The sequence below is a fragment of the Lolium perenne genome, chromosome 4, assembly GCF_019359855.2.
Source record: "Lolium perenne isolate Kyuss_39 chromosome 4, Kyuss_2.0, whole genome shotgun sequence".
Classification (NCBI taxonomy): Eukaryota; Viridiplantae; Streptophyta; class Magnoliopsida; order Poales; family Poaceae; genus Lolium; species Lolium perenne.
In genome coordinates, this window is record NC_067247.2 from 71,077,016 (window position 1) to 71,102,673 (window position 25,658).

At 47.7% G+C, this 25,658-nt stretch overlaps 2 protein-coding genes and 1 pseudogene across 2 annotated transcripts; 1 reads left to right on the forward strand and 2 right to left on the reverse strand.

Annotated features, from left to right (window-relative positions):
* Positions 1-2,685: 2,685 nt before the first annotated feature.
* Positions 2,686-4,689, reverse strand: LOC127292935 (premnaspirodiene oxygenase-like; annotated as a pseudogene).
* Positions 4,690-7,662: 2,973 nt separating this feature from the next.
* Positions 7,663-9,036, forward strand: LOC139838990 (uncharacterized). The gene has a single exon (XM_071829012.1). It carries the CDS (start codon positions 7,663-7,665, stop codon positions 9,034-9,036), a length of 1,374 nt encoding a protein of 457 aa, XP_071685113.1.
* An 11,987-nt stretch (positions 9,037-21,023) lies between these two features.
* LOC127348434 (premnaspirodiene oxygenase-like) lies at positions 21,024-22,783 on the reverse strand. Its single transcript, XM_051374463.2, has 2 exons — positions 22,325-22,783; positions 21,024-22,088 (listed from the first exon to the last, which is right to left on the reverse strand). The coding sequence occupies exons 1-2, from the start codon at positions 22,781-22,783 to the stop codon at positions 21,024-21,026; spliced, it is 1,524 nt and encodes a 507-aa protein (XP_051230423.1).
* Positions 22,784-25,658: the final 2,875 nt, after the last annotated feature.

Sequence of the window (25,658 nt, forward strand, 5' to 3'; positions counted from 1 at the left end):
TGGTCGCCAGCAACATGGTGATGCTTGTGACCGGCATGAGCGGCGCGTAGTGTCATGGTGGTGTACAGTGACATCGTGATGCTTAATTGTGAACGGCGGTTCCATGATGGTGTTTGGCTTCGTGATCGCCGACGTGGCGATGCTTTGATGGGTGAGGTAAGTACACCATATTGTCATACATGTGAGGCTAAGAACAACATGTGACCAACCAAACAAAGCGGCACTAGTGTACCACTATATGCAAACCAGGCTACCAAACAAAGTTCTTTTTTTTTCCAGAGCTCGCGTGGAACGCGCAGTGCTTTCCATCTCCCAGTCGCAGTCATCCACAAACCGGACCCCTGCAACCAAAATCGCCCAAAGTTTCCATGCATCACATATTTGATAAGCTTTGGCTTCAACGCAAAGATTTATATTAATTTTGGAAGACAAGAAAGCAAAATATTAATATGCAAAAGAAAATCACTAGTAGGGAAACGCTATTGAAAGGACATGGATGCCGCCTAGAGAGGGTGAATAGGTGGTTTAAAACTTTTAAGAATATGGCTTAACAAATGCGGAATAAAACTAGCATTTAATTTGTCAAGAACAAAACCTATATAACTAGAGTTCACCTATCCACCAACAATTTATGCTAAGCAATACAAGCAACTATTTGATAGCAAGATATATAACTTGAAGCACGAATACTATCACAAAGTAAAATGCATAAATAAATAGCTCGGGTATAGGAATAACCAAGGTGAGGCGGAGATGACGATATATCCCGAAGTTCACACTCTTGTGAGTGATAGTCTCCGTTGGAGCGGTGTGGAGGACAAACCACTCCAAACACCATGAAGGCCTCACCGTATTCTCCTCGAGAATTCCCACCAAAGGGGAAGACCTCGATCCACTATGGAACCTTAAGGGTGGTCACCGAACCCCCACAAAGGTTTGCGTTATCTCCACAACTTAATTGGAGGCTCCCAATAAATTGCGGCAATGGTCTTGCCCTTGAAGAATCTCCACAACTTAATTGAAATCTCCAAGAACACCACAAGGACCACTAAGCCATTTAGGGTCCAAAGAACAAGAGAAACGAGCTACGGGAACAAGCTCCTGAAGTAATATACTCATGAACTTCCACCTCCCCGTATCATGCGGATAAGTCAAACCGATGCACCAAACAATGGCAAGAACACCACAAAGATGCTCAAGTCCTTCACTCTCAAATTCCAACAAAGCTACAAAAGCTATTGGGAGAATAAGAGAGGAAGAACAAAGAGGAGAACACCAAATTCTACAAGATCTAGATCCCAAAAAATTCCTCACGAAGAGGTGATTTGGTTTGGTCAAAGTGTGGATCTAGATCTCCTCAACCTTTCTTTAAAAAAAATGGAAGAATCATTGGATGGGGAGAGAAATCTCAAGCTCAAAAATCAGTAACAATGGTGGAGGAGCTTGAGAGAGAGAAAGAAGAAAATGCAGGAAAGAGAGACAGAGAGAGAGAGAGAGGAGACATAAATAGGGGGCACACAAATTTTCTGACCGTTGGGCCAAATTCGGCCTAGACCGGAACTGCTGGTGGCAGCTTGCGGTACTGTCGCGTGAGCGAGCACGTGTGCTCGTGCCAAGTAGGCGACACACATGTACAGCCAGCGAGCGGGCTAGGTGGCCTGGTGTGGGGTGGCGGGATGCGGCCTGGGCGTGCAAGGGCCGGCTCGACAGTGCTGGGGTTTCGCCTGGGGCAGTTCCGTGGGTGGGCAGCGGAAGTGCCGGTGGGCCTGGCGGCAGTGCTGGCCCATCGAGCGTTGCTCCCGGCCAGCCCCCTCCCTTTTTCTTTTTTTTCCTTTTCAACTCAAATAAAGGCAGACTTATAAACGCAATAGCTCGAGCTAGGAAATTCCAAATAGGGTGAAACCACTTTGATAGCGGACATTACGAGCATCAAATAGGAATCCCCCATTTTTAAGAAGGGGGAAAGCGGTAACAAATTCAGAGCAACCACGAAGGCCTATTTAAATTATGCAACATGACTAGATAGCTTTATTTGATTATCCTTCTGTTTTGTTCTTTTTTGGTACAATTTTCTTATGCTTCATGATGGGGAGTGACCAATTCTCATTTGACTAAGAATTACTTTAATCTCCACTCAAATAATATCATCGAATTTCACTTGCAATTTAACTAGCATGAAACACAAAGAAATCTAACGGTGCGGTGCAATTTACTCAGTTACAATCTATACCATTTTTTTCTCAAGTACATCTCATAGGCAGTAGGATTAGGACGCGATCCGACGGTTCAGAAGTTAACTAGGAAAGTCTACACTGAATTAGCAAACCCGTTTGTAGTATATTTCTTGTCTATTTATATTTTTCATGTGTCTCATTCGAGTGCTTGTAATCTCTGTTTTTTGTTACTTTTATATTTTATTTTACTCTTGTTGAGAATCATGAATAGATTTCTGGACTTTTCGCAAAAAATACCCTAATAAATTATTGGAGAGTATATAATCGAGTCTTTGTCAATCATGCACACACATAAATGTCAGGGACCCTCATGCAAGGGTTATGGAACGACCAACTCATTTATTACCTTGCGCTTACACATTTGCACGTCACACATCATATTACAACAATATAATACAAGAAAAGATATTCAATCATACGCACGCTTGAGGTGGCACGGGAAACACGTTTACGAGCCGACCCCTAGTGTTTCTACGGCGCGCAAGAACTATAGATGTAGACGGACACACATGCATACACATGTACTGATAGGAGCGCATGATAGGTCGGGATGAAGCCAGCATGCAAGCAAACAAAACGTAGCTAGGCTACGCGACGACGGGGACGAAGGGCGTGGCGAGGAGCATCAGCGGCGTGCGGCGGCGCACGCCTAGGCCGGGCGCCTCCTCCATGTCTACCTCAACGACACCCTCTGGCAGCGACCAGTCGAAAAGATAGAGCAAGGCAACGAGGGCGAGCTCCATACTGGCCAGCCCGTAGTTGAACCCGGGGCACATCTGCGGCCGGCACCAAACGGGAGAAACTCGTAGCTGCTGCCTGTGAAATCCACGGCGCCGTCCTCAAACCGCTCCGGCTGGAACTCCTCTGCGCCGTCCCAGTACCTGGGGTCCCGCCCGATGGCCCACGCGTTGATCACCACGCGCGACTTGGCCGGGATCATGAACCCTTACAGCTCACACAGGTCGATGCTCTCCCTGGGCACCAGCAGTGGCGCTGGCGGGTGCAGCCGAAGAGCCTCCTTGATCACCAACTTCAGATACCGGAGGTCGCTAGCTTGCAGGTCGGCCTCGGTCACCATGGTCTTACCTTTGAACGCCTCACGGATCTGCCCCTGCAGCTTCGCCATCACCTCTCCAGGTTGCGCATCAGCTCCGACATACCCCACTCCATCGCTGACGCCGACGTCCCTGTCCCGCCGGCGAACATGTCCAAGATGATGGCCTTGATCTTGCTGTTGTCTAGGTGGAACCCAAAGCCGCCTTTCCCCTGCAGGCCGATGAGCACATCAGTGAGGTTCTCGTCGACGTTCTCAGTGGCGCCGACCTTTATTTTATCGGCACGGGCGATGTTCCTCTCGTTGATGATCTCCTCCAGGATGGCATCCACCGTCTTGTGGATGCCCTGGAGGCTGCGTTTCATGCTAGTGACGGCGGCTAGCACGGTTGTCCATGTCGGGAAGAGGTCGGGGATGTTAAAGCCGCTCGCTAGGCCCACGCCGGACTTGATAGCTGCCATGAACTCTGCCGCGTTCTTCCTCTTCTTCCCGAATGCGCCCGCGCAACGATGCTGTTGGTAGTGCTATGGAACATCACGCTCAGGTTCACCGGCATCGATAGCCCGGTGGCGCGGATCTGCTCCACCAGCATCCCCACCTGCATGCATGCGTGATCCATTGTCAGAGACTAAAACATGCCTTACTACATAGTTCATGTACATCGGCATTCTTCTCAACTGTTGCCAGATACGGACATGACTATGCCTTAGTTAGTTCACGTGACCGTTTTATGGTAAATTACGTACTTGTCTTTTCACTCCCGTTACAATCGGGTAACCATGTACTAGTACTTGTAGTACTGTAAGTTCGGTAATTAATCTGGCATCTTTAGTTGCCACCTTCAACGAATAATTAGATAATAGCAGGTTGGATGTTCGTATATATACCTCGTCCTCCCTGATGTGGCGGAAGGAGAGCACGCGCTTGGGGCTGAGGATCTCGGCTGCGCAGAGCTGGCGGAGCTTGCGCCAGTAGTCTCCGGAGGGGGAGAAGAGGATGTCAGCCCACTCGTAGCCGACGATCTCGCCAGCGAGGAGCTTGGGACGCGTGGCGAAGTTGGTGTCGTGGGTCTTAAGCACCAGCCGCGCCGTCTCCTTGGACGACGCCACCACCAGCGGCGTCTGCCCCAGCTGCAACATCATGAGTGGGCCGTACGCGTCGGCGAGGTTTTTCAGTGCCCGGTGCGGCAGCACGTTCACCAGGTGGTGCATGCTGCCGATCACCGGCAGCTTCCATGGCCCCGGCGGCGCCCTCTCGCTGATTGGGTTCAGCGCCACCTTCAGCACCTGCAACAGCGCGACCGCTCCGACCGCCAGCAGCAGCGAGAGGAGAAACAGCTCGTCCATGGCTGTAATAAGCTAAGTGAGCTAGCTAGCTGTGTAGTAGTGAGCAGTGACTGGCGAGCTGGTGAGACTGGTGTGAGTTGATCCGCTGGTGGTGGCGCGCGGGGTATATATAGCGCAAGCGGGGAAGGAGGGACGCAACTCATAACCAATTGTTTAGTTTATGGTGACCTGTAAACTCGTGAACAATGTGTGGTACTTACTGGTTAGTACATCTCCTTTCTCTAAGCTCGATCAGCAATAATTAAAGATTGAATGGATGGGTGGACGACCTTAGCTGCTGTGGTAGTTCAGCTCAAAATATCCATATATGGCCATATACACACGCAAATAATATATTTATCGGAAAAAACGTATTATGAAGTGGGCTAGCCGTATTATACGAATTTTGTGCACGCACGTACCGGCGCCTGCATGCCCACTCGTGAAGCACATTGTGTGTTTGATACTTTGATCCGGCCATTGTGGAAAGACGATTCCTTCTTTTTTGTCTGCTGGTTAGCGATACTGTGGATTATTTTCGTCTGGTTAGAGGTGGCCGGGACGATACTGATCGCAAGCATTAGTTTATATAAACAGAGATAAGTGTACTACTGCAGTTAACATGTATTGAAGTTTCTCGAAAAGTAGTTGAACACGTGAACGGTGACCAAATTAGCTTGTGTTGCGGTGGAATACTCCCTCCAGTTTAAATAATTATCTAAAAATAGATGTATCTAGACAAAGTTAGCATAATGAATATGACAAGTAAATAGAAAGGTAAACCTTACAAGTCTAGTAGAATGTGACGTCTTTCAGACATGTTTTCGTGTATAAATACATCTATTGTTAAATTATTTTAAACTAGAGAGTAGTATAATTCTTCGTATTTTCCATTGAAACAATGCTTGTGATCACAAGGGTACCTCCCTCTAACCAACTGAAAAGAAGCACATGGTCAAACAAGGCGAAAAACTTATCGTACTTCTCTCCTCAATTATGGGATCAAACAAAATGTGCATCACGAACAGGCAGACGTGGATCGCCGAGACGTGTGTACACATAAGTATAGTAGGACTGCTTTCATGCATCACATATTTGATAAAAAAATTCTTCAACACCAAGATTTTTTTAGAGTGGTTTTGACAAAACATAAAATATTATCATGCAAAGGAGTAAAACAACTATAATCACATTAAACCAAGATAAAGGGGGTTATTAAGAGACAATACCCACTGAAATAATATAATCCATCACGGATTTCTACCAAAAAGTTTTCGGGCATCCTGATAATTCCAGCGTGCGCATGGATGCCACAGGAATTAACCGTGGACAAACTAAAAGAGGCTCTGTTCGGAATGGCAACAAACAAAGTTTTTCGTCTTGATGGGTTTAACATTGAATTTTATCAGAAAGAATGGAAATTGGTTAAAATGATTATTCTAGCCTACCACAAGATTACTGTAATGAGAACCTGGAAATCTCCATGCTCATTTACGAAGCGATCACTCTCGTGACAAAAGGAAAAGATGCTGACACGGTACAAATAGCAGGCCTCACTGTCTTCTAGCCGAAGCATCATCAGCAAAATTGGCCAGATAGGAAAATTGATGATAGGAATGAGCCGATGAATGCGGTTCGTCACACAGCCAGTTGATGGGCATGTTGAAAAATATGCGAGAGTGCTCGAGCTCACCCTGGAGTGTTGGTCACTCTCCAGCCACCCTCAATGTGCGCTCATCCTTTCCATTCAAGCATCTCTAGCATATTGCGACAACACCGCGGCTTGTTTGTCCAGCATCGCAGTCACTACAGTGGACCCGCGTCATGGATAAATAGGGCATTGGGTTGAGGAGAGGAGGTTATATAGAAAAGACCGCACTCGTTGGATTGAAAGTGTGCCCATCGAATGTGGGAGAGGCATCAAATAAAGTGTTGTGATCGGGCAAGCGATTGAAAGTGTTTCCCATTTCTCTTACTACAATATCCACATCCATTGATAGCAACATTAATTATGCCATTGTTTGACCTATTCGTGTTAATTTTTTGATGGTACGTAAAAGTCCAATATGGATATGACATCTAGCTTAATGATATGCTATCACCAAGCCCCATAAAGTTCAACAAAAAATATCACTGTAATGATCATGTCTATAATGTGGTGAGACATTCCATCCCACATGACCATGCCAAGGAAGGGGAAGTGTCAAATATCTACCAGGACCATCATATGAGATACAATAATAAATTACGGACTATATAACCAAATTAGGCATTCTATGTTCTATTCTATGTTCTAACGATCACGCAGGGCGGAGGCAGGCCCTGGGCAACAAGGACCATGGCCTGGGGCGTGGCATATTTTCCGTCCTACACCTATATAGCTTCCTGACTTTGCTCGGGGTACTCACTTGTCCCATCTTTTATGGCCCATGCATGATGCCCAGTGCGAACTAGCGACATATATTGAACTTCACATCGACTGCTTGAAGCCTCGAACACTGGCTCCCTCGGCCGCTGGGGCAGGACTCGCGCTATCACACGCCCATGCAACTCTATCATTGCCTCCTCACTTCCCGCCTCTATCTTGCACCCCTCATGCTCCCCGGAGGGGTTCCAACCATCCGTAGTCTAGGCATTTTTGGGCCACGCCGTCCTTCTCCACCGTTGTGCCCGTCAGTTAATCTAGTGTGTCAGTAATAAGTGTCTGTTTAGTTTTCGTCAGTAAGTTCAGTTTGGTCAGGTAGCTAAGTTAGTTGTTCCGTCAGCTATTTGCTAGGAACAGATAGGTTAGGATTTGGTCTTTGTTTTCTGATCCGATCCTTGCGTGGTGAGCTCGTGTGCTCGGTCGTGGGATGGCACGATCAATGTGGGCAACGTGTGAGCATGCACGATCGCTGCTTTGCTGAATAAAAGGAAGAGAGCAACAGAAAAGCTGTAGGCATTACACAGCAACAAATCTCTGTCATTGTCTCCTCTCTGTTCGTGCGTCAGTTCGTGAGTGTGATCGTGAGAGAAGAAAGGCTACAAGTGGTATCAGAGCCTGCCGATCATGGTAGGATCCAAGCCGCCGCCGCCAAAGAGGGATGCGTCGGCGGGGAAGAAGAAGCCCACGAACACGGCGTCCGGGTCAGGCTCAACGTCTCCAAGGCGCACCTCTCTCTCAACGGTTCGCCGTGGTCGCGGGCAGCACCATGGGCGCGAGCTGGCGCCGAGGGAGAGGGTGGTGCGCGACGTCACCGGCGGCTCGCAGTGGCCAACGATGACACGCACCAATTACGCGGATTGCGCCGTGCTCATGCGCGTCCAGCTGCAAGTTCACGGGCTGTGGGAAGCCGTGAACGAGGGCGACTGCGACGAGCACGACGATCGCGCCGCTCTGTCGGCTCTACTGCGAGCCGTGCCGCCAGAGCTGGTGCACGTCCTCGCCGCCAAGGACAACGCCAAGGCGGCGTGGGACACGATCAAGACACTACGCGTCGGAGCGGAGCGCGTGCGCGACGCCAAGGCTCAGACGCGCCGCCGCGACTACGATCGCCTCGCGTTCAAGGACGACGAGACGGTGGAGACCTTCGCGCTGCCCCTCTCCACGATCCTGAGTGATCTGGAGATGCTCGGCGACCCGGAGGACGAGCCGAAGGCCGCGAGGAAGTTCCTGCGCGTCCTCCCACGTAAGTACCGTCAGATGGCGTCGTCCATTGAGTCTTTGCTAGATATCAAGATGATGTCAATCGAGGAGTTGAGCGGGCGGCTCCTTGTGGTGGAGGAGAACGAAGCCGTGGACGGAGAGGATGACTCCGGCAAGCTGCTCCTCACGGAGGAGGAGTGGCACGCACGCTTTGCGCGCGGTGCCCACGGCGGGAACAGCAGCGGCTCGGGCGGCGATCACCATCAGGGCAAGAACCGCGGCAAGGACCGCGACGACAAGCGATCCACCGGGGAAGGCTCCAAAGCCTCCGGCGGGTCCAAGAAGGACGACACCTGCCGCTACTACGACAAGAAGGGACACTGGGCGCGTGAGTGCCGCAAGAAGAAGAGGGAGGAGGCGCACCTGGCCAAGATCGACGACGACGCCAATCCCTCGATGCTGCTCGCCGAGGTCGAGCTCGACACCGCATCACCAACTGCCGCGCCTGACTCCATCTTGACAGCGCCGCCAGCGCCGCCCGTACCGGTGCCCGCGCCGGAGCGGGCGCTCATCTTCCTCAATGAGGAGAACGCCAAGGTCGTCCCAGGCCCAGTCGCCGGCCAGCTCGACTCCACCTGGTACCTCGACACAGGGGCGTCAAACCACATGACAGGAGATCGAGCGGCGTTCGCGGAGCTCGACGAGGCGGTGCGCGGCAACGTGCGCTTCGGCGACGGCTCCGTGGTACAGATCATGGGGCGCGGCACCATCGGCTTCAGCATCGATGGAGGACCATAGCGCGCCTTCAGGGACGTGTACTACATCCCCAAGCTCCGGAGCAGCGTGGTCAGCCTGGGGCAGCTTGACGAACACGCATGCGACATCAGGATCAGGCACGGAGTGCTAACGATCCATGACAGGCGCGGCCAGCTCGTCGTCAAGGTAAAACGCGCGCCAAATCGTCTGTACAAGTTGACCATCCGTCCTGTGCAGCGGGTGTGCCTTGCCGTGCGGCACGACACGACGCCATGGCGTTGGCATGGACGCTTGGGTCACCTCCATTTCGAGGCGCTACAGAGAATGGCGCGGGAGGGCCTGGTGCGCGGCCTGCCCAGCATCGAGCACGCCAACGAACTCTGTGAGGCGTGCCTGGCCGGGAAGCAGCGTCGAGCGCCTTTCCCACAGCAGGCCAAGTTCAGAGCGGAGGAGCCGCTTGAGCTTGTGCACGCTGACCTGTGCGGCGCGATCACGCCGCCAACTCCAAGAGGTCGCCGCTACTTCCTCTTGCTCGTCGACGACTACATCCGCTACATGTGGCTCGTGTTGCTGTCGACGAAGGACGAGGCCGCCACGGCGCTCAAACGCTTCCAAGCTGAGGCACAGACGGAGGCACGCCGCCCGCTGCGCACGCTGCGCACGGACCTAGGCGGTGAGTTCACCTCCAGCGCGCTCGCCGCGCACTTCGCCGACACCGGCATCAGGCGCCACCTGACGACGCCGTACTCGCCACAGCAGAACGGCGTCGTGGAGCGACGCAACCAGACCGTGGTTGGCATGGCAAGGAGTATGATGAAGGCGAAGAAGCTTCCAAGCTTTCTGTGGGGAGAAGCGGTGACTGATGTCTACGTTCCCCCTCCTTTCCTGTAGACAGTGTTGGGCCTCCAAGTGCAGAGGTTTGTAGAACAGCAGCAAGTTTCCCTTAAGTGGATCACCCAAGGTTTATCGAACTCAGGGAGGAAGAGGTCAAAGATATCCCTCTCATGCAACCCTGCAACCACAAAGCAAGAAGTCTCTTGTGTCCCCAACACACCAAATAGGTGCACTAGTTCGGCGAAGAGATAGTGAAATACAGGTGGTATGAATATGTATGAGCAGTAGCAACTGTGCCAGAAAATAGCTTGCTGGCGTGTAGTTGATGGTGGTAGTATTGCAGCAGTAGTAACACAGTAAAACAGTAAACAAGCAGTAGTAACTCAGCAGTATTTGGGAACAAGACCTAGGGATTACACTTTCACTAGTGGACACTCTCAACATTGATCACATAACAGAATAGATAAATGCATACTCTACACTTTTGTTGGATGATGAACACATTGCGTAGGATTACACGAACCCTCAATGCCGGAGTTAACAAGCTCCACAATAATGCTCATATTTTAGTAACCTTTAGTGTAAGATAGATCAAAAGACTAAACCAAGTACTAGCATAGCATGCACACTGTCACCTTCATGCATATGTAGGAGGAATAGATCACATCAATATTATCATAGCAATAGTTAACTTCGCAATCTACAAGAGATCATGATCATAGCATAAACCAAGTACTAACACGGTGCACGCACTGTCACCTTTGCACACATGCAGGAGGAATAAAACTACTTTAATAACTTTGCTAGAGTAGCACATAGATAAATTGTGATACGATGCACATTGCAATCATAAAGAGATATAAATAAGCACTTCACTACGCTCTTCAACAGTGAATAAGTACTTCGTGAAATATAGCCTAAGAGACCCACACGGTGCACACACTGTCACCTTTACACACGTGGGACAAGGAGTCTCCGGAGATCACATAGGTAAAACCCACTTGACTAGCATAATGACATCTAGATTACAAGCATCATCATATGAATCTCAATCATGTAAGGCAGCTCATGAGATCATTGTATTGAAGTACATAGGAGAGAGATGAACCACATAGCTACCGGTACAGCCCCGAGCCTCGATGGAGAACTACTCCCTCCTCATGGGAGCAGCAGCGGTGATGAAGATGGCGGTGGAGATGGCAGCGGTGTCGATGGAGAAGCCTTCCGGGGGCACTTCCCCGCTCCGGCAGGGTGCCGGAACAGAGACTCTGTCCCCGGATCTTGGCTTCGCGATGGCGGCGGCTCGGGAACTTTTCTCGTATCGTGGCTTCCTCCGTAAGGGTTTTCGGGCGTGTGTGGGCTTTATATAGGCGAAGAGGCGGCGCAGGAGGGTCAACGAGGCGACGAGACCATAGGGTGGCGCGGCCAGGGCCTGGGCCGCGCCACCATGTCATCTGGGCCCACCAGGCCCCCCCTCTGGCGGCTCTCGGGTGTTCTGGATGCTTCCGGGCAAAATAGGAACCTGGGAGGTGATTTCGTCCAATTCCGAGAATATTTCGTTACTAGGATTTCTGAAACCAAAAACAGCAGAAAACAGGAACTGGCACTTCGGCATCTTGTTAATAGGTTAGTTCCAGAAAACGCATAAATACGACATATAATGTGCATAAAACATGTAGGTATCATCAATAAAGTGGCATGGAACATAAGAAATTATCGATACGTTGGAGACGTATCAGCATCCCCAAGCTTAGTTCTGCTCGTCCCGAGCAGGTAAAACGATAACAAAGATAATTTCTTAAGTGACATGCCATCATAATCTTGATCATATTGTAAACATATGTAATGAATGCAGCGATCATAAACAATGGTAATGACATGAGTAAACAAATGAATCATAAAGCAAAGACTTTTCATGAATAGTACTTTCAAGACAAGCATCAATAAGTCTTGCATAAGAGTTAACTCATAAAGCAATAATTCAAAGTAGAGGTATTGAAGCAACACAAAAGAAGATTAAGTTTCAGCGGTTGCTTTCAACTTATAACATGTATATCTCATGGATATTGTCAACATAGAGTAATATAACAAATGCAATAAGCAAGTATGTAGGAATCAATGCACAGTTCACACAAGTGTTTGCTTCTTGAGGTGGAGAGAGATAGGTAAACTGACTCAACATAAAAAGTAAAAGAATGGTCCTTCAATGAGGAAAGCATCGATTGCTGTATTTGTGCTAGAGCTTTTATTTTGAAAACATAAAGAGAGCATAAAAGTAAAATTTTGAGAAGTGTTTGTTGTTGTCAACGAATGGTAGTGGGCACTCTAACCCCCTTGCCAGGCAAACCTTCAAAGAGCGGCTCCCATTTTATTTTGTTTTTGGGTGGCACTCCTTCCAACCTTTCTTTCACAAACCATGGCTAACCGAATCCTCGGGTGCCTGCCAACAATCTCATACCATGAAGGAGTGCCTTTTTATTTTAGTTTTATTATGATGACACTCCTCCCCACCTTTTGCTTACACAAGCCATGGCTAACCGAATCCTTCGGGTGCCGTCCAACAATCACAAACCATGGAGGAGTGTCTATTTAAGTTAATTAATTTGGGACTGGGAATCCAATTGCCAGCTCTTTTTGCAAAATTATTGGATAAGCGGATGAAGCCACTAGTCCATTGGTGAAAGTTGCCCAACAAGATTGAAAGATAAACACCACATACTTCCTCATGAGCTATAAAACATTGACACAAATCAGAGGTGATAAATTTTGAATGGTTTAAAGGTAGCACTCAAGCAATTTACTTTGGAATGGCGGAGAAATACCATGTAGTAGGTAGGTATGGTGGACACAAATGGCATAGTGGTTGGCTCAAGGATTTTGGATGCATGAGAAGTATTCCCTCTCGATACAAGGTTTAGGCTAGCAAGGTTATTTGAAACAAACACAAGGATGAACCGGTGCAGCAAAACTCACATAAAAGACATATTGTAAACATTATAAGACTCTACACCGTCTTCCTTGTTGTTCAAAACTCAATACTAGAAATTATCTAGACTTTAGAGAGACCAATTATGCAAACCAAATTTTAGCAAGCTCTATGTATTTCTTCATTAATGGGTGCAAAGTATATGATGCAAGAGCTTAATCATGAGCACAAAAATTGCCAAGTATCACATTATCCAAGATATTTTACCAATTACTACATGTAGCATTTTTCAATTCCAACCATATAACAATATAACGAAGAGGAAACTTCGCCATGAATATTATGAGCTAAGAACACATGTGTTCATACGAACCAGCGGAGCGTGTCTCTCTCCCACACAAGGATGAACTTATTCAGAGAACTAAGATAACAAAACAAAAACAAAAATAAAAGCACACAGACGCTCCAAGTAAAGTACATACGATGTGACCGAATAAAAATATAGTTTCACTAGAAGAAACCTGATAAGTTGTCGATGAAGAAGGGGATGCCTTGGGCATCCCCAAGCTTAGATGCTTGAGTCTTCTTGAAATATTCAGGGATGAACCACCGGGGCATCCCCAAGCTTAGACCTTTCACTCTTCTCGATCACATTATATCACCCTCTTCTATTGACCCTTGAAAACTTCCTTCACACCAAACTTCAAGCAAACTCATTAGAGGGTTAGTGCACAATCAAAATTCACATGTTCAGAGGTGACACAATCATTCTCAATACTTCTGGACATTGCACAAAACTTCTGAAAGTTAATGGAACAAAGAAACTCATTTAACTTAACAAAAGCGGCAATGCGAAATAAAAGGCAGAATCTGTCAAAAACAGAACAGTCCGTAAAGACGAATTTAAAGCTGGCACCAGACTTGCTCAAATGGAAAAACTCAAAACTAATGAAAGTTGCGTACATATCTGAGGATCACGCTCGTAAATTGGCAGATTTTTTCGAATTTTCTACAGAGGCCTGTGCCCAGATTCGTGACAGACAGCAATGCTGTTTCTGCGCAGCAATCCCAAATATAACATCAACTTTGACATAGAAACTTTACTTGGCACAACAAAACACAAAACTAAGATAAGGAGAGGTTGCTACAGTAGTAAACAACTTCCAAGACACAAATATAAAACAAATTACTGTAGCAAAATAACACATGGGTTATCTCCCAAGAAGTTCTTTTCTTTATAGCCATTAAGATGGGCTCAGCAGTTTTAATGATGATGCTCTCATAAGAAATAGTATTTGAAGCAAAAGAGAGCATCAAGAGGCAAATTCAAAACACATTTAAGTCTAACATGCTTCCTATGCATAGGAATCTTGTAAATAAACAAGTTCATGAAGAGCAAAGTAACAAGCATAGGAAGATAAAACAAGTGTAGCTTCAAAAATTTCAGCACATAGAGAGGTGTTTTAGTAACATGAAAATTTTTACAACCATATTTTCCTCTCTCATAATAACTTTCAGTAGCATCATGAGCAAACTCAACAATATAACTATCACTTAAAGCATTCTTATCATGAGTCTCATGCATAAAATAATTACTACTCCCAACATAAGCATAGTCATTCTTATTAATTGTAGTGGGAGCAAATTCAACAAAGTAGCTATCAAATATAGGAGGTATATTGTAATCATAATCAAATTTATCCTCCATAACAGGTGGTAACAAAAGACTACTATCATTATAATCATCATAAATGGGAGGCAAAGTATCATCAAAGTAAATTTTCTCCTCAATGCTTGGGGGATTAAAAATATCATGCTCATCAAAGCCAGCTTCCCCAAGCTTAGAATTTTCCATAGCATTATCAACAATGGTGTTCAAAGCATTCATAGTAATAACATTCCCATTAGCATGCATATAAAGTTCCATGGGTTTCTTAATTCTTTCTTCAAACACATCATGTCCTAATTCAAGATAAAGTTCATAAAGATCTCTCATATTTTTGTTGTTTTCCATTATGCCTAACTAGTGTAAACAAGAAACCAAATGTCGCAATTGCAGAGTCTAAAGGAAATAGCTTCGAGTACTTACAATGGCGCCGGAAAATAGCTTAGTAGCCGAGGTCCGGAGTGTGAGTACCTTTTACCTTTCCTCCCCGGCAACGGCGCCTTTAAAAGTGCTTGATGTCTACGTTCCCCCTCCTTTCCCGTAGACGTTGTTGGGCCTCCAAGTGCGAGAGGTTTGTAGAACAGCAGCAAGTTTCCCTTAAGTGGATCACCCAAGGTTTATCGAACTCAGGGAGGAAGAGGTCAAAGATATCCCTCTCATGCAACCCTGCAACCACAAAGCAAGAAGTCTCTTGTGTCCCCAACACACCAAATAGGTGCACTAGTTCGGCGAAGAGATAGTGAAATACAGGTGGTATGAATATGTATGAGCAGTAGCAACTGTGCCAGAAAATAGCTTGTTTGGCGTGTAGTTGATGGTGGTAGTATTGCAGCGATGTAGTAACACAAGAAACAAAGAAACAAGCGGTAGTAACTCAAAGAAAGATTTGGGAACAAGGCCTAGGGATTACACTTTCACTAGTGGACACTCTCAACATTGATCACATAACAGAATAGATAAATGCATACTCTACACTTTTGTTGGATGATGAACACATTGCGTAGGATTACACGAACCCTCAATGCCGGAGTTAACAAGCTCCACAATAATGCTCATATTTTAGTAACCTTTAGTGTAAGATAGATCAAAAGACTAAACCAAGTACTAGCATAGCATGCACACTGTCACCTTCATGCATATGTAGGAGGAATAGATCACATCAATATTATCATAGCAATAGTTAACTTCGCAATCTACAAGAGATCATGATCATAGCATAAACCAAGTACTAACACGGTGCACGCACTGTCACCTTTGCACACATGCAGGAGGAATAAAACTACTTTAATAACTTTGCTAGAGTAGCACATAGATAAATTGTGATACGATGCACATTGCAATCATAAAGAGATATAAATAAGCACTTCACTACGCTCTTCAACAGTGAATAAGTACTTCGTGAAATATAGCCTAAGAGACCCACACGGTGCACACACTGTCACCTTTACACACGTGGGACAAGGAGTCTCCGGAGATCACATAGGTAAAACCCACTTGACTAGCATAATGACATCTAGATTACAAGCATCATCATATGAATCTCAATCATGTAAGGCAGCTCATGAGATCATTGTATTGAAGTACATAGGAGAGAGATGAACCACATAGCTACCGGTACAGCCCCGAGCCTCGATGGAGAACTACTCCCTCCTCATGGGAGCAGCAGCGGTGATGAAGATGGCGGTGGAGATGGCAGCGGTGTCGATGGAGAAGCCTTCCGGGGGCACTTCCCCGCTCCGGCAGGGTGCCGGAACAGAGACTCCTGTCCCCCAGATCTTGGCTTCGCGATGGCGGCGGCTCTGGAACTTTTCTCGTATCGTGGCTTCCTCCGTAAGGGTTTTCGATGCAGGGGCTTTATATAGGCGAAGAGGCGGCGCAGGAGGGTCAACGAGGCGACGAGACCATAGGGTGGCGCGGCCAGGGCCTGGGCCGCGCCACCATGTCATCTGGGCCCACCAGGCCCCCCCTCTGGCGGCTCTCGGGTGTTCTGGATGCTTCCGGGCAAAATAGGAACCTGGGAGGTGATTTCGTCCAATTCCGAGAATATTTCGTTACTAGGATTTCTGAAACCAAAAATAGCAGAAAACAGGAACTGGAACTTCGGCATCTTGTTAATAGGTTAGTTCCAGAAAACGCATAAATACGACATATAATGTGCATAAAACATGTAGGTATCATCAATAAAGTGGCATGGAACATAAGAAATTATCGATACGTTGGAGACGTATCAGTGACCACGGCAGTTTACCTGCTGAACCGTTCCTTCACCCGCAGCGTCGACGGCAAGACGCCGTTTGAGGCATGGCACGGGCGGAAGCCCTCCGTCGAGCATTTCCGCGTCTTCGGCTGCATCGCGAACGTCAAGTCTGCGCGCCCCTTCCTCCGCAAGCTCGACGACCGCAGCACTCCGATGGTGTTCATCGGGTATGAGCACGGGACAAAGGGGTACAGGGTCTACGACCCAACCACCCGCCGCGTCCATGTATCTCGCGACATCGTCTTCGACGAATCGGCGAGCTGGCCTTGGGAGGAGGACGAGGAAGCAGCTACGGTTGATGGGGGCGAATTCGTGGTCGAATTCATCACCACACCTGCGCCACCCACCAAGCCTCTGGTGGAGCCAGAGGTAGTGGAAGCAGACGTGGCAAGCCCTGCCGTCGCGCAGGGAGCTGCCACGCCGATCCAGCCCGAAACCGCGGCGCCGCCCGTGGAGTTCGCCACGACTCCATCAGCTCTAGATCCGGAGCTGTTCGATGAACTCGACGAGGGCGAGGAGCACCGCTACCGGCGGATCTCCAACATCCTGGGCGCCGACGCAGCGCTGCCAGAACAAGCGGAGTGAGTGTTGCTCCCACGGCGGAGGAGCCAGGGAGCGTGGCCGAAGCGCTCCGCGACGCAAGCTGGAGCAGAGCAATGGAGGAGGAGATGGCCTCCATCGTGGAGAACTCCACTTGGTCTCTGGTGGATCTCCCACCGGGCCAGAAGCCCATTGGGCTGAAGTGGGTTTACAAAGTGAAGAGGGACGAGAAAGGGAGCATCGTCAGGCACAAGGCCCGCCTCGTCGCCAAGGGCTATGTGCAGCGAGAGGGAGTTGACTTCGAGGAAGTCTTTGCCCCCGTCGCTCGGCTCGATTCCATCCGGCTCCTCCTCGCCGTCGCCGCGCAGGAGGCCTGAGCGGTGCACCATCTCGATGTCAAGTCCGCCTTCCTCAACGGCGAGCTCGAGGAGGAGGTGTACGTGGCGCAGCCCCCTGGATTCGTCAAGGCCGGATCGTAGGGGAAGGTGCTGCGCCTCCACAAGGCGCTATACGGGCTCCGCCAGGCTCCAAGGGCATGGAATTCGAAGCTGGACAGCAGCCTCATCGCGCTCGGCTTCACCAAGTGCCCCTCCGAGCACGCGATGTACGCGCGCGGCAAGGGCACGGAGCGGCTCTTGCTCGGAGTCTACGTGGACGATCTGATCGTCACCGACGCCTCTGCCATGGCGATTGGGGAGTTCAAGAAGGAGATGATGGGGCTCTTTCGGATGAGCGACATGGGGCTGTTGTCCTACTACCTCGGCATCGAGGTCGTACAGCAGCCTGGGCGCATCAAGCTGGGGCAGTCTGCCTATGCAGACAAGCCGCTCGACAAAATGGGCATGGCTAGCTGCAACGCCACCGCCACGCCCATGGAGCATCGGCTGAAGCTGAGCAAGAAGGGAAGCGGAGCGCCGGTGGACTCATCCCTCTACCGCAGCATCGTCGGTGGGCTCCGCTACCTCGTCCACACACGCCTCGACATCTGCTACGCCGTCGGCTACCTCAGCAGATACATGGAGGCACCCACGAGCGAGCACTGGAGCGCAGTAAAACACTTGATGCGCTACATCGCTGGGACGAAGGACCATGGGTGCACGTATGCACGCCAGGACGCGAAGGCCAGGCTCGTCGGCTACATCGACGCTGACTGGGCCGGCGACGTCGACGATCGGAAGAGCACGAGCGGAGTCTTGTACTTCCTCGGCAGCTGTCCCATCTCCTGGCAGTCAGCGAAGCGGAAGATTGTCGCACTCTCCTCATGCGAGGCGGAGTACGTTGCTGCGACTGCTGCCGCTTGCCAGGGGATCTGGCTCAGGCGGCTCCACGATGAACTGCTTGGTCGCAAGCATGGCGCGGTGGAGCTCCACGTCGACAACAAGTCAGCCATAGCGCTGATGAAGAATCCGGTCTTCCACGACCGAAGCAAGCACATCGAAATCAGGTATCACTTTATCCGCCAGTGTGTCGACAACAAGGACATCGACGTCCAGTTCGTACATACTGCGGATCAGCTGTCTGACATCATGACGAAGGCACTTGGTCGTGTGCCATCGAATTGGCATCGTTAAGGTGAAGGGCACATAGATTAGGAGGAGATTCTCAGTGTGTCAGTAATAAGTGTCTGTTTAGTTTTCGTCAGTAAGTTCAGTTTGGTCAGGTAGCTAAGTTAGTTGTTCCGTCAGCTATTTGCTAGGAACAGATAGGTTAGGATTTGGTCTTTGTTTTCTGATCCGATCCTTGCGTGGTGAGCTCGTGTGCTCGGTCGTGGGATGGCACGATCAATGTGGGCAACGTGTGAGCATGCACGATCGCTGCTTTGCTGAATAAAAGGAAGAGAGCAACAGAAAAGCTGTAGGCATTACACAGCAACAAATCTCTGTCATTGTCTCCTCTCTGTTCGTGCGTCAGTTCGTGAGTGTGATCGTGAGAGAAGAAAGGCTACAGTGCCACACCGTCGCAGCTGCTGGCCTCCTATGACGCGGAGTGTTTATGCTAGCGTGCCCTTCCGGGGAAGTGCTCTCATGCTACGGCTCTGCCTCTTCCATTCTAGGTAATACATGCGGAAATGCGGTTTGGTACCCGGGTCTACATGCTCATGGACAAAGCAATCCTCACCAGATGGAAGTCTAGGTGGCGCATGCAAATCTTCTTGTCTCCATCATCAACACAATTGCCACGCTGATAGTGCTGGCTGTCCTAATCACCCTGCTGTTGGGATCTGACACAAAATGAAGTATGTAGCTACCCAGGCATATGTTGTAGGCCGGACTAGTTTCAGTAAACCTTTTAGCTTACTGTATGTCTGTCGCCAGTCTACGCACAAGCTTATATAAAATATGCTTGTACTTTCTCCGTTCTTTTTTAATTGACTCAAATTTAATATAAAGTTGTACTAAATCTGAGTCAATTAAAAGAGAACGGAGGGAGTATATGCTTATGGCTGATCTGTGTTTAGGTGCCCTAGCGTGTAAGTGAATTGTACTGTATCACCAATCATCATGTAATACCCTGTTCTGCACAACATGTGTTAATGGAAGATCACGTTTTCATGTACCATGGTCTGGGTATCCCACACCTACATGTTCTCAGGTCCATGTCGGTCAGTACCGAACGCTGGTCAATCTCAGGCAAGCTCGCCGTCACCTGCTCCTTACTGTGCCGTGGGACACGGCTACGTGTCGACCAAACCTATTCCTGTTTTTTGCTGCTGACTGTATAGTGGTCTAGATAACAGGAGCAAATAGATCGGGAGCCAAAACTGCATGCCCATGAGTGTGTCTCAAGAATGCGCGGTTGAATTATCCCTTCTAATATTGCTTTGCCAATTAGTTAATTCACTTATTTAACAACTTTTTATTGTCAATTTTAGGAACAGAACATGTGAAGATATTTTATTCTTATATAACCTCAATATCCAACCAATCCGCAAATCACTAAACCGAAAAGTTCCTCCAACCAAAGCATCTACCTAAACTATATGTATATTTTGTTGGGTCGGTGACAATAGTTGAAAATATATATATTTACCTTTGCAACAGAGTTTGGTTCTCGAGCTCTAGTACTCTTGCTATTTTTAAAAAATAAAAAACAATTTTAATAGTTATTAAAAAATCTGTAAATAATTCTGGAGATTGTTAGTGATATATCTCAAAATAATCCTGCAAAATTTCAACCCGAATTTTTTCATATTTTGTACTAGATAAAAATGACAAAATCTGATTTTTACAAAATATAAAAAATATGCAGATTTTGTCATTTTTGCATATATGCAGATTTTTTTCAGAATTTTTTGAAACACAAAAATATAATTTTTGACTCTTTTTTTTAAACGAGATCACTCGTGCTATACACCAAATCTCCGTCCATTGCAATCATACTAATTTTGTGTGTGTTAGACATAAGTTTTTTGTAGCAGTATTTTTGCGATTAGATTTTGGCCCGTGGCTTGCTCCAATCATGGCTATACAGTACATTATAGACACACTGAGCATATATCGATCACGTATACGGATCGATGTCCTCAACTATTACATTGTGCTTATACATTTGTACATCACACAACCATTACTTCCTCTATTCACTAATATAAAACATTTTGGCAATCCAATATTTTAGTTTGCCAAAATATAAGAAGTACACACTTTATATTATCAATGCAAACAACGTGTTTTATCATACATACACGCGAGCAGGCACGCGGGGAACACACTTAGGAGACATGCCTTACCGTTACTGCAGCGCACAAATACTAAAGGTAGAGACAGACACGTCACAAGTAGGTGTGCCATCAAAACATATGTTGCCTACGCGACGACGGGGACGAAGGGCGTGGCCAGGAGAACCAGAGGCATGAGGCGGCGCACGCCGAGGCCGGGGGCCTCCTCCATGTCCACCTCAGCGACACCCTCCGGCAGCGACCACTCGAAGTGGTAGAGCAGGCTGACGAGGGCGAGCTCCATGCTGGCCAGCCCGTAATTGAACCCGGGGCACATCCTGCGGCCAGCGCCAAACGGGAGAAACTCATAGCTGTTGCCTGTGAAATCCACGGTGCCGTCCTCGAACCGCTCCGGCTGGAACTCCTCAGCGGCATCCCAGTACCTCGGGTCCCGTCCAATGGCCCATGCGTTGATGACGACGCGTGACTTGGCCGGGATCGTGTACCCTTCCAGCTCGCACACGTCGATGCTCTCCCGGGGCACTAGCAGCGGCGCTGGCGGGTGCAACCGAAGCGCCTCCTTGATCACCATTTTCAGGTACCGGAGGTCGCTCGCCTGCAGTTCGGCCTCCGTCACCACGGGCTTACCCTTGAACGCCTCACGGATATGCCCTTGAAGCTTCGCCATCACCGTTGGGTTCCGCATTAGCTCTGACATCCCCCACTCCATCGCTGACGCCGACGTCCCCGTTCCGCCCGCGAACATGTCTAGGATGATGGCCTTGATCTTGCTATTGTCCAGGTGGAAACCAAAGCCGCCTTTCCCTTGCAACCCGATGAGCACGTCGGTGAGGTTCTCGTCCACGTTCTCGGTGGCGCCGGCTTTGATCTTGTCGGCGCGGGCGACGTTCCTCTCGTCGATGATCTCCTCCAGGATGGCATCCACTGTCTTGTGGATGCCCTGCAGGCTGTGCTTCATGCCGGTGATGGTGGCAAGTACGGTGGTCCATGTGGGGAATAGGTCGGGGATGTTGAAGCCACTCGCGAGGCCCACGCCGGATTTGATGGCTGACATGAACTCCGCCGCGTTCTTTCTCTTCTTCCCGAATGCCGCCCGCGCAACGATGTTGTTGGTAGTGCTATGGAACATGACGCTCAGGTTCACCGGCGTCGATGGCCCCGCCGCGGGGATCTGCTCCACCAGCATCCCCACCTGCATGCATGCGCGATCCGTTGTCTGAATTAACTAGTGTTCATATATAAAATGGTCCGCAGAGATTAAAACATGCCTAACTACATAGTAGATCAGCATTCTTGTCAACTGTTGCCACATGCAGACATGACTATACGCTTTAGTTAGTATTGTAAGTTCAATTTAATCTGCCATCATCTTTTGTTGCCACGTTCAATGAATAATTAGTTAATATCAGGTTGGATGTTCGTATATACCTCGTCCTCCCTGATGTGGCGGAAGGAGAGCACGCGCTTGGGGCTGAGGATCTCGGCGGCGCAGAGCTGGCGGAGCTTGCGCCAGTAGTCGCCGGAGGGGGAGAAGAGGATGTCGGCCCACTCGTAGCCGACGATTCCGCCGGCCAGGAGCTTCGGCCGTGTGGCGAAGTTGGTGTCGTGGGTCTTGAGCACCAGCCGTGCAGTCTCCTTGGACGACGCCACAACCAGCGGCGTTTGCCCCAGCTGCAGCATCATCAGCGGGCCGTGCGCGTCGGCGAGGTTCTTCAGTGCCTGGTGTGGCAGCACGTTCACCAGGTGGTGCATGCTGCCGATCACCGGAAGCTTCCACGGCCCAGGCGGCGCCCTCTCGCTGATCGGGTTCAGGGTAACCTTCAGCACCTGCAGCAGCGCCACCGCTCCGGCCGCCAGAAGAACCGAAAGGAGAAACAGCTCGTCCATGGCAGCAGCTCACGTTGCAGCAGCTAATTAAGCAAACTAGTAGTGACTAAGCGAGCTTGTGTGACTGGTGTGAGTTGCGATAGCCGGGTATATATAGGGCAGAGGCGGGACCACGGAAGGGGTTGGCCCACGTCACGATGGTGACGCCATCCAATAACGCAATCGGGCTGGTGATGCGTGGCCAATTGGGTTAATTTATAGCGACCTGTTAAGTTCGGAATACTGTGTGGTGATTAATACAGTGTCATTCTCTACTAAGCTCGATCAGAGGTACTAGTGTTACATACTCCTGTGTGTGACCCAGCCCAAAAAATCCATTGTACACGCATTCAAAATATACTGCTCTCTTTATTCATAGAAGGATGTTGAATATTTATTTAGATTCAGACTTGCCTATACATAAAGAGTGTTCAGATACATCTAAACTTAGATAAATTTACACATCATGTTATGAACAGAGGTAGTACTTATCAGAAAAATGCTATTAGGAACATTTACTTATGAAATCTTCTTTTGATACGCATCAATAAACTAGTTGGATAAAAGGCAGTTGTATATGGGCATATATAACTAAAGTGTTTGGGACAAAAGTATCCACATACAAGGGAACTAACTAATTAACTATAACAGACAACGTTATACTTCAGAAATGGTGTTATAAGTTAGTAGATGTAATTATAAAAAAATGAATTGTAATGCGCCGCTCCGCTGCCTAAACCTTAATGTACTCTCTACACGGTAGCATCTTCTACCATGTCACAAATGAAAGTACCTTTCCACATTTTTGATGGATGATGTTTTATGATTAAAAAATGCGGATGAAAAGAGGCAGGAATTTTGCTGAATTTCTGTGGCTATACCCTTTTATTTAAGTAAAACATAAACTTATGGGCTTTTTGCGTGTTTTACGCCTCCAAAAGCCCTTGATTATTTAACGAGAAGAAAACATATAAAGATATAGAAAAGGAGGGTATCCCAGACTGTATTGCATGATACACAAAACCATGTTTTATTGCGAAGTATTCTAAAAAACACAGGAGCAAAAGCCCCACAAATAAAAAGATGTAAGGGTATAAAATGTTTGTGGAACTTGTAGCTGTACATACATATATAGCTCCTTATCAACACTCTTATAGGTTTTACCTCTTTTTGAATGCTAGCTTTTTTTTTATATCCATGATAACCTTATTAGATTTTCAAAATGCAAAAAAATATACCTGTTTGGTCCTTTTTACCAACATATTTACGTTCTTAGTACAAAAATACAGGCATATGATCAAGTTTATATATCAAATAAATGGACAACAAAAACATAATTTATGGTTCATATTGTGATATTGATTTGATAGTGTTGATGTGATATGTTTCTATAGGTTCTGACTTAGTTATTTTGTAATAAGCTTAGTCAAACTTAAGTAACTATGTTTCTTATGACGCTAATTAAAGAAAATGTTATAATGGAAACAATATCCCGTCGACATGAGAATGGTTTTGTTGGCCTCACGAGCATGTGCTCCCGGATGAATAGTAAATTTGTAAAAATACTTATGGAAACATTAAATTTTTTTAGATTATACATATTTATTTTACATGTTTTTTAAGTTTCATGAAGAGAAGACGCATGTCGTGTCCTATAAAAATAACATAATATGGTTGTAAAATGCAATTTGTAGCAGCAAAATTATCACATATCATAAAAAACCCGTTGCTTTTAAAAAATATGTATAAAAGCAATGTGCATCACAACTGGGCAGGCACCGATGCCTTCACACGTATGATACTGCCTGAGTTTGGAGAGACCAGATTCAGGCCTGCGCCATGATTTGATTCTGATACATGAACACGGGCATGTGCTAAACTTAACTGCCTCCAAGCTAGTAGGTACGTGCTGCATAATTTGCACAGATACATACACGGGAAGGCATCGGTGCCTTCCCAGTCGTGATGCACATTGCGTTTGATCCGGTTACAGGGTAGACGATGCCTTTTTTTTGTCTTGTTACAGGAGAGACGATGCGTTCTTTCCGTCTTGTTAGCAGAGAGACGATGCTAATCAATTTTTCAATTAGTTTACATTAACTGCAGGTTTTGGGTATCGATTTGAAAAAAATCTCAGAGGGGGCTGAGATTTCCGGTACCGCAGTTACTAGAGATAACCGGTCAAATACCGAACGGAATTCTCAAACAAAATTTGAATTTCAAACTGAAAATTATCTAAATATTTTTTTATTAAGGTTTTGAGGAGAAGAAAGTGAAAGATTCGGATAATGAGTTGGAGCATGGGGCTATAGTGGAGAGGAAACACGTACGATTCAGGTTGGCTAACCAATCAGCCTAAATTCATACCAAATTTGAATAGACCGAGATTTTTCGGCCGATAAATACATTTACCAGAGGGAGCTGAGAATTCCGGTTACCGGCCGGTAACCGTGGTATTCGAGCCGGTAACTAAATTCCGGGGGACAAGTGTCCGCATTATGATGAAGTAAACCTCGCGTAGAATAAAGCAAACGACCGAAGTAACCCCCGACAGTCTTTCCCATCTTCTGCGAGTCACGATCTTTATTTTTCTGGAACATATATACGGCGCTCGGCAAGCTAGAGACTACCCGCCGATTGTCAGGTTAAACTATCCAGCACAGCTAAGAGCATCTCCAGTCGCGTTCCCCAAACCGTCCCCAAAACCGCGCCGGATCAAGCGTTTGGGGGACGTGTTTTGTTCGTGCCGCGTTTGGGGGACGTCGCTCACCAGCCGCGTCCCCCAAACGCCACCCCCAAACATTTAAAATACTTTTTTTGACCTTTTTATTTCAATTTCCACAAACTAATACATAATTGGGAACGTGGTTTCCAAAAACTAATACATAGTTGGAAC

Coding starts and splice junctions, on each gene's coding strand:
- LOC127348434 (XM_051374463.2), bottom strand. CDS start 22,783: ATGGACGAGCTGTTTCTCCTTTCGGTTCTTCTGGCGGCCGGAGCGGTG. Junction 22,089..22,324: donor GCCACATCAGGGAGGACGAG/GTATATACGAAC, acceptor GCATGCATGCAG/GTGGGGATGCTGGTGGAGCA.
- LOC139838990 (XM_071829012.1), top strand. CDS start 7,663: ATGGTAGGATCCAAGCCGCCGCCGCCAAAGAGGGATGCGTCGGCGGGG.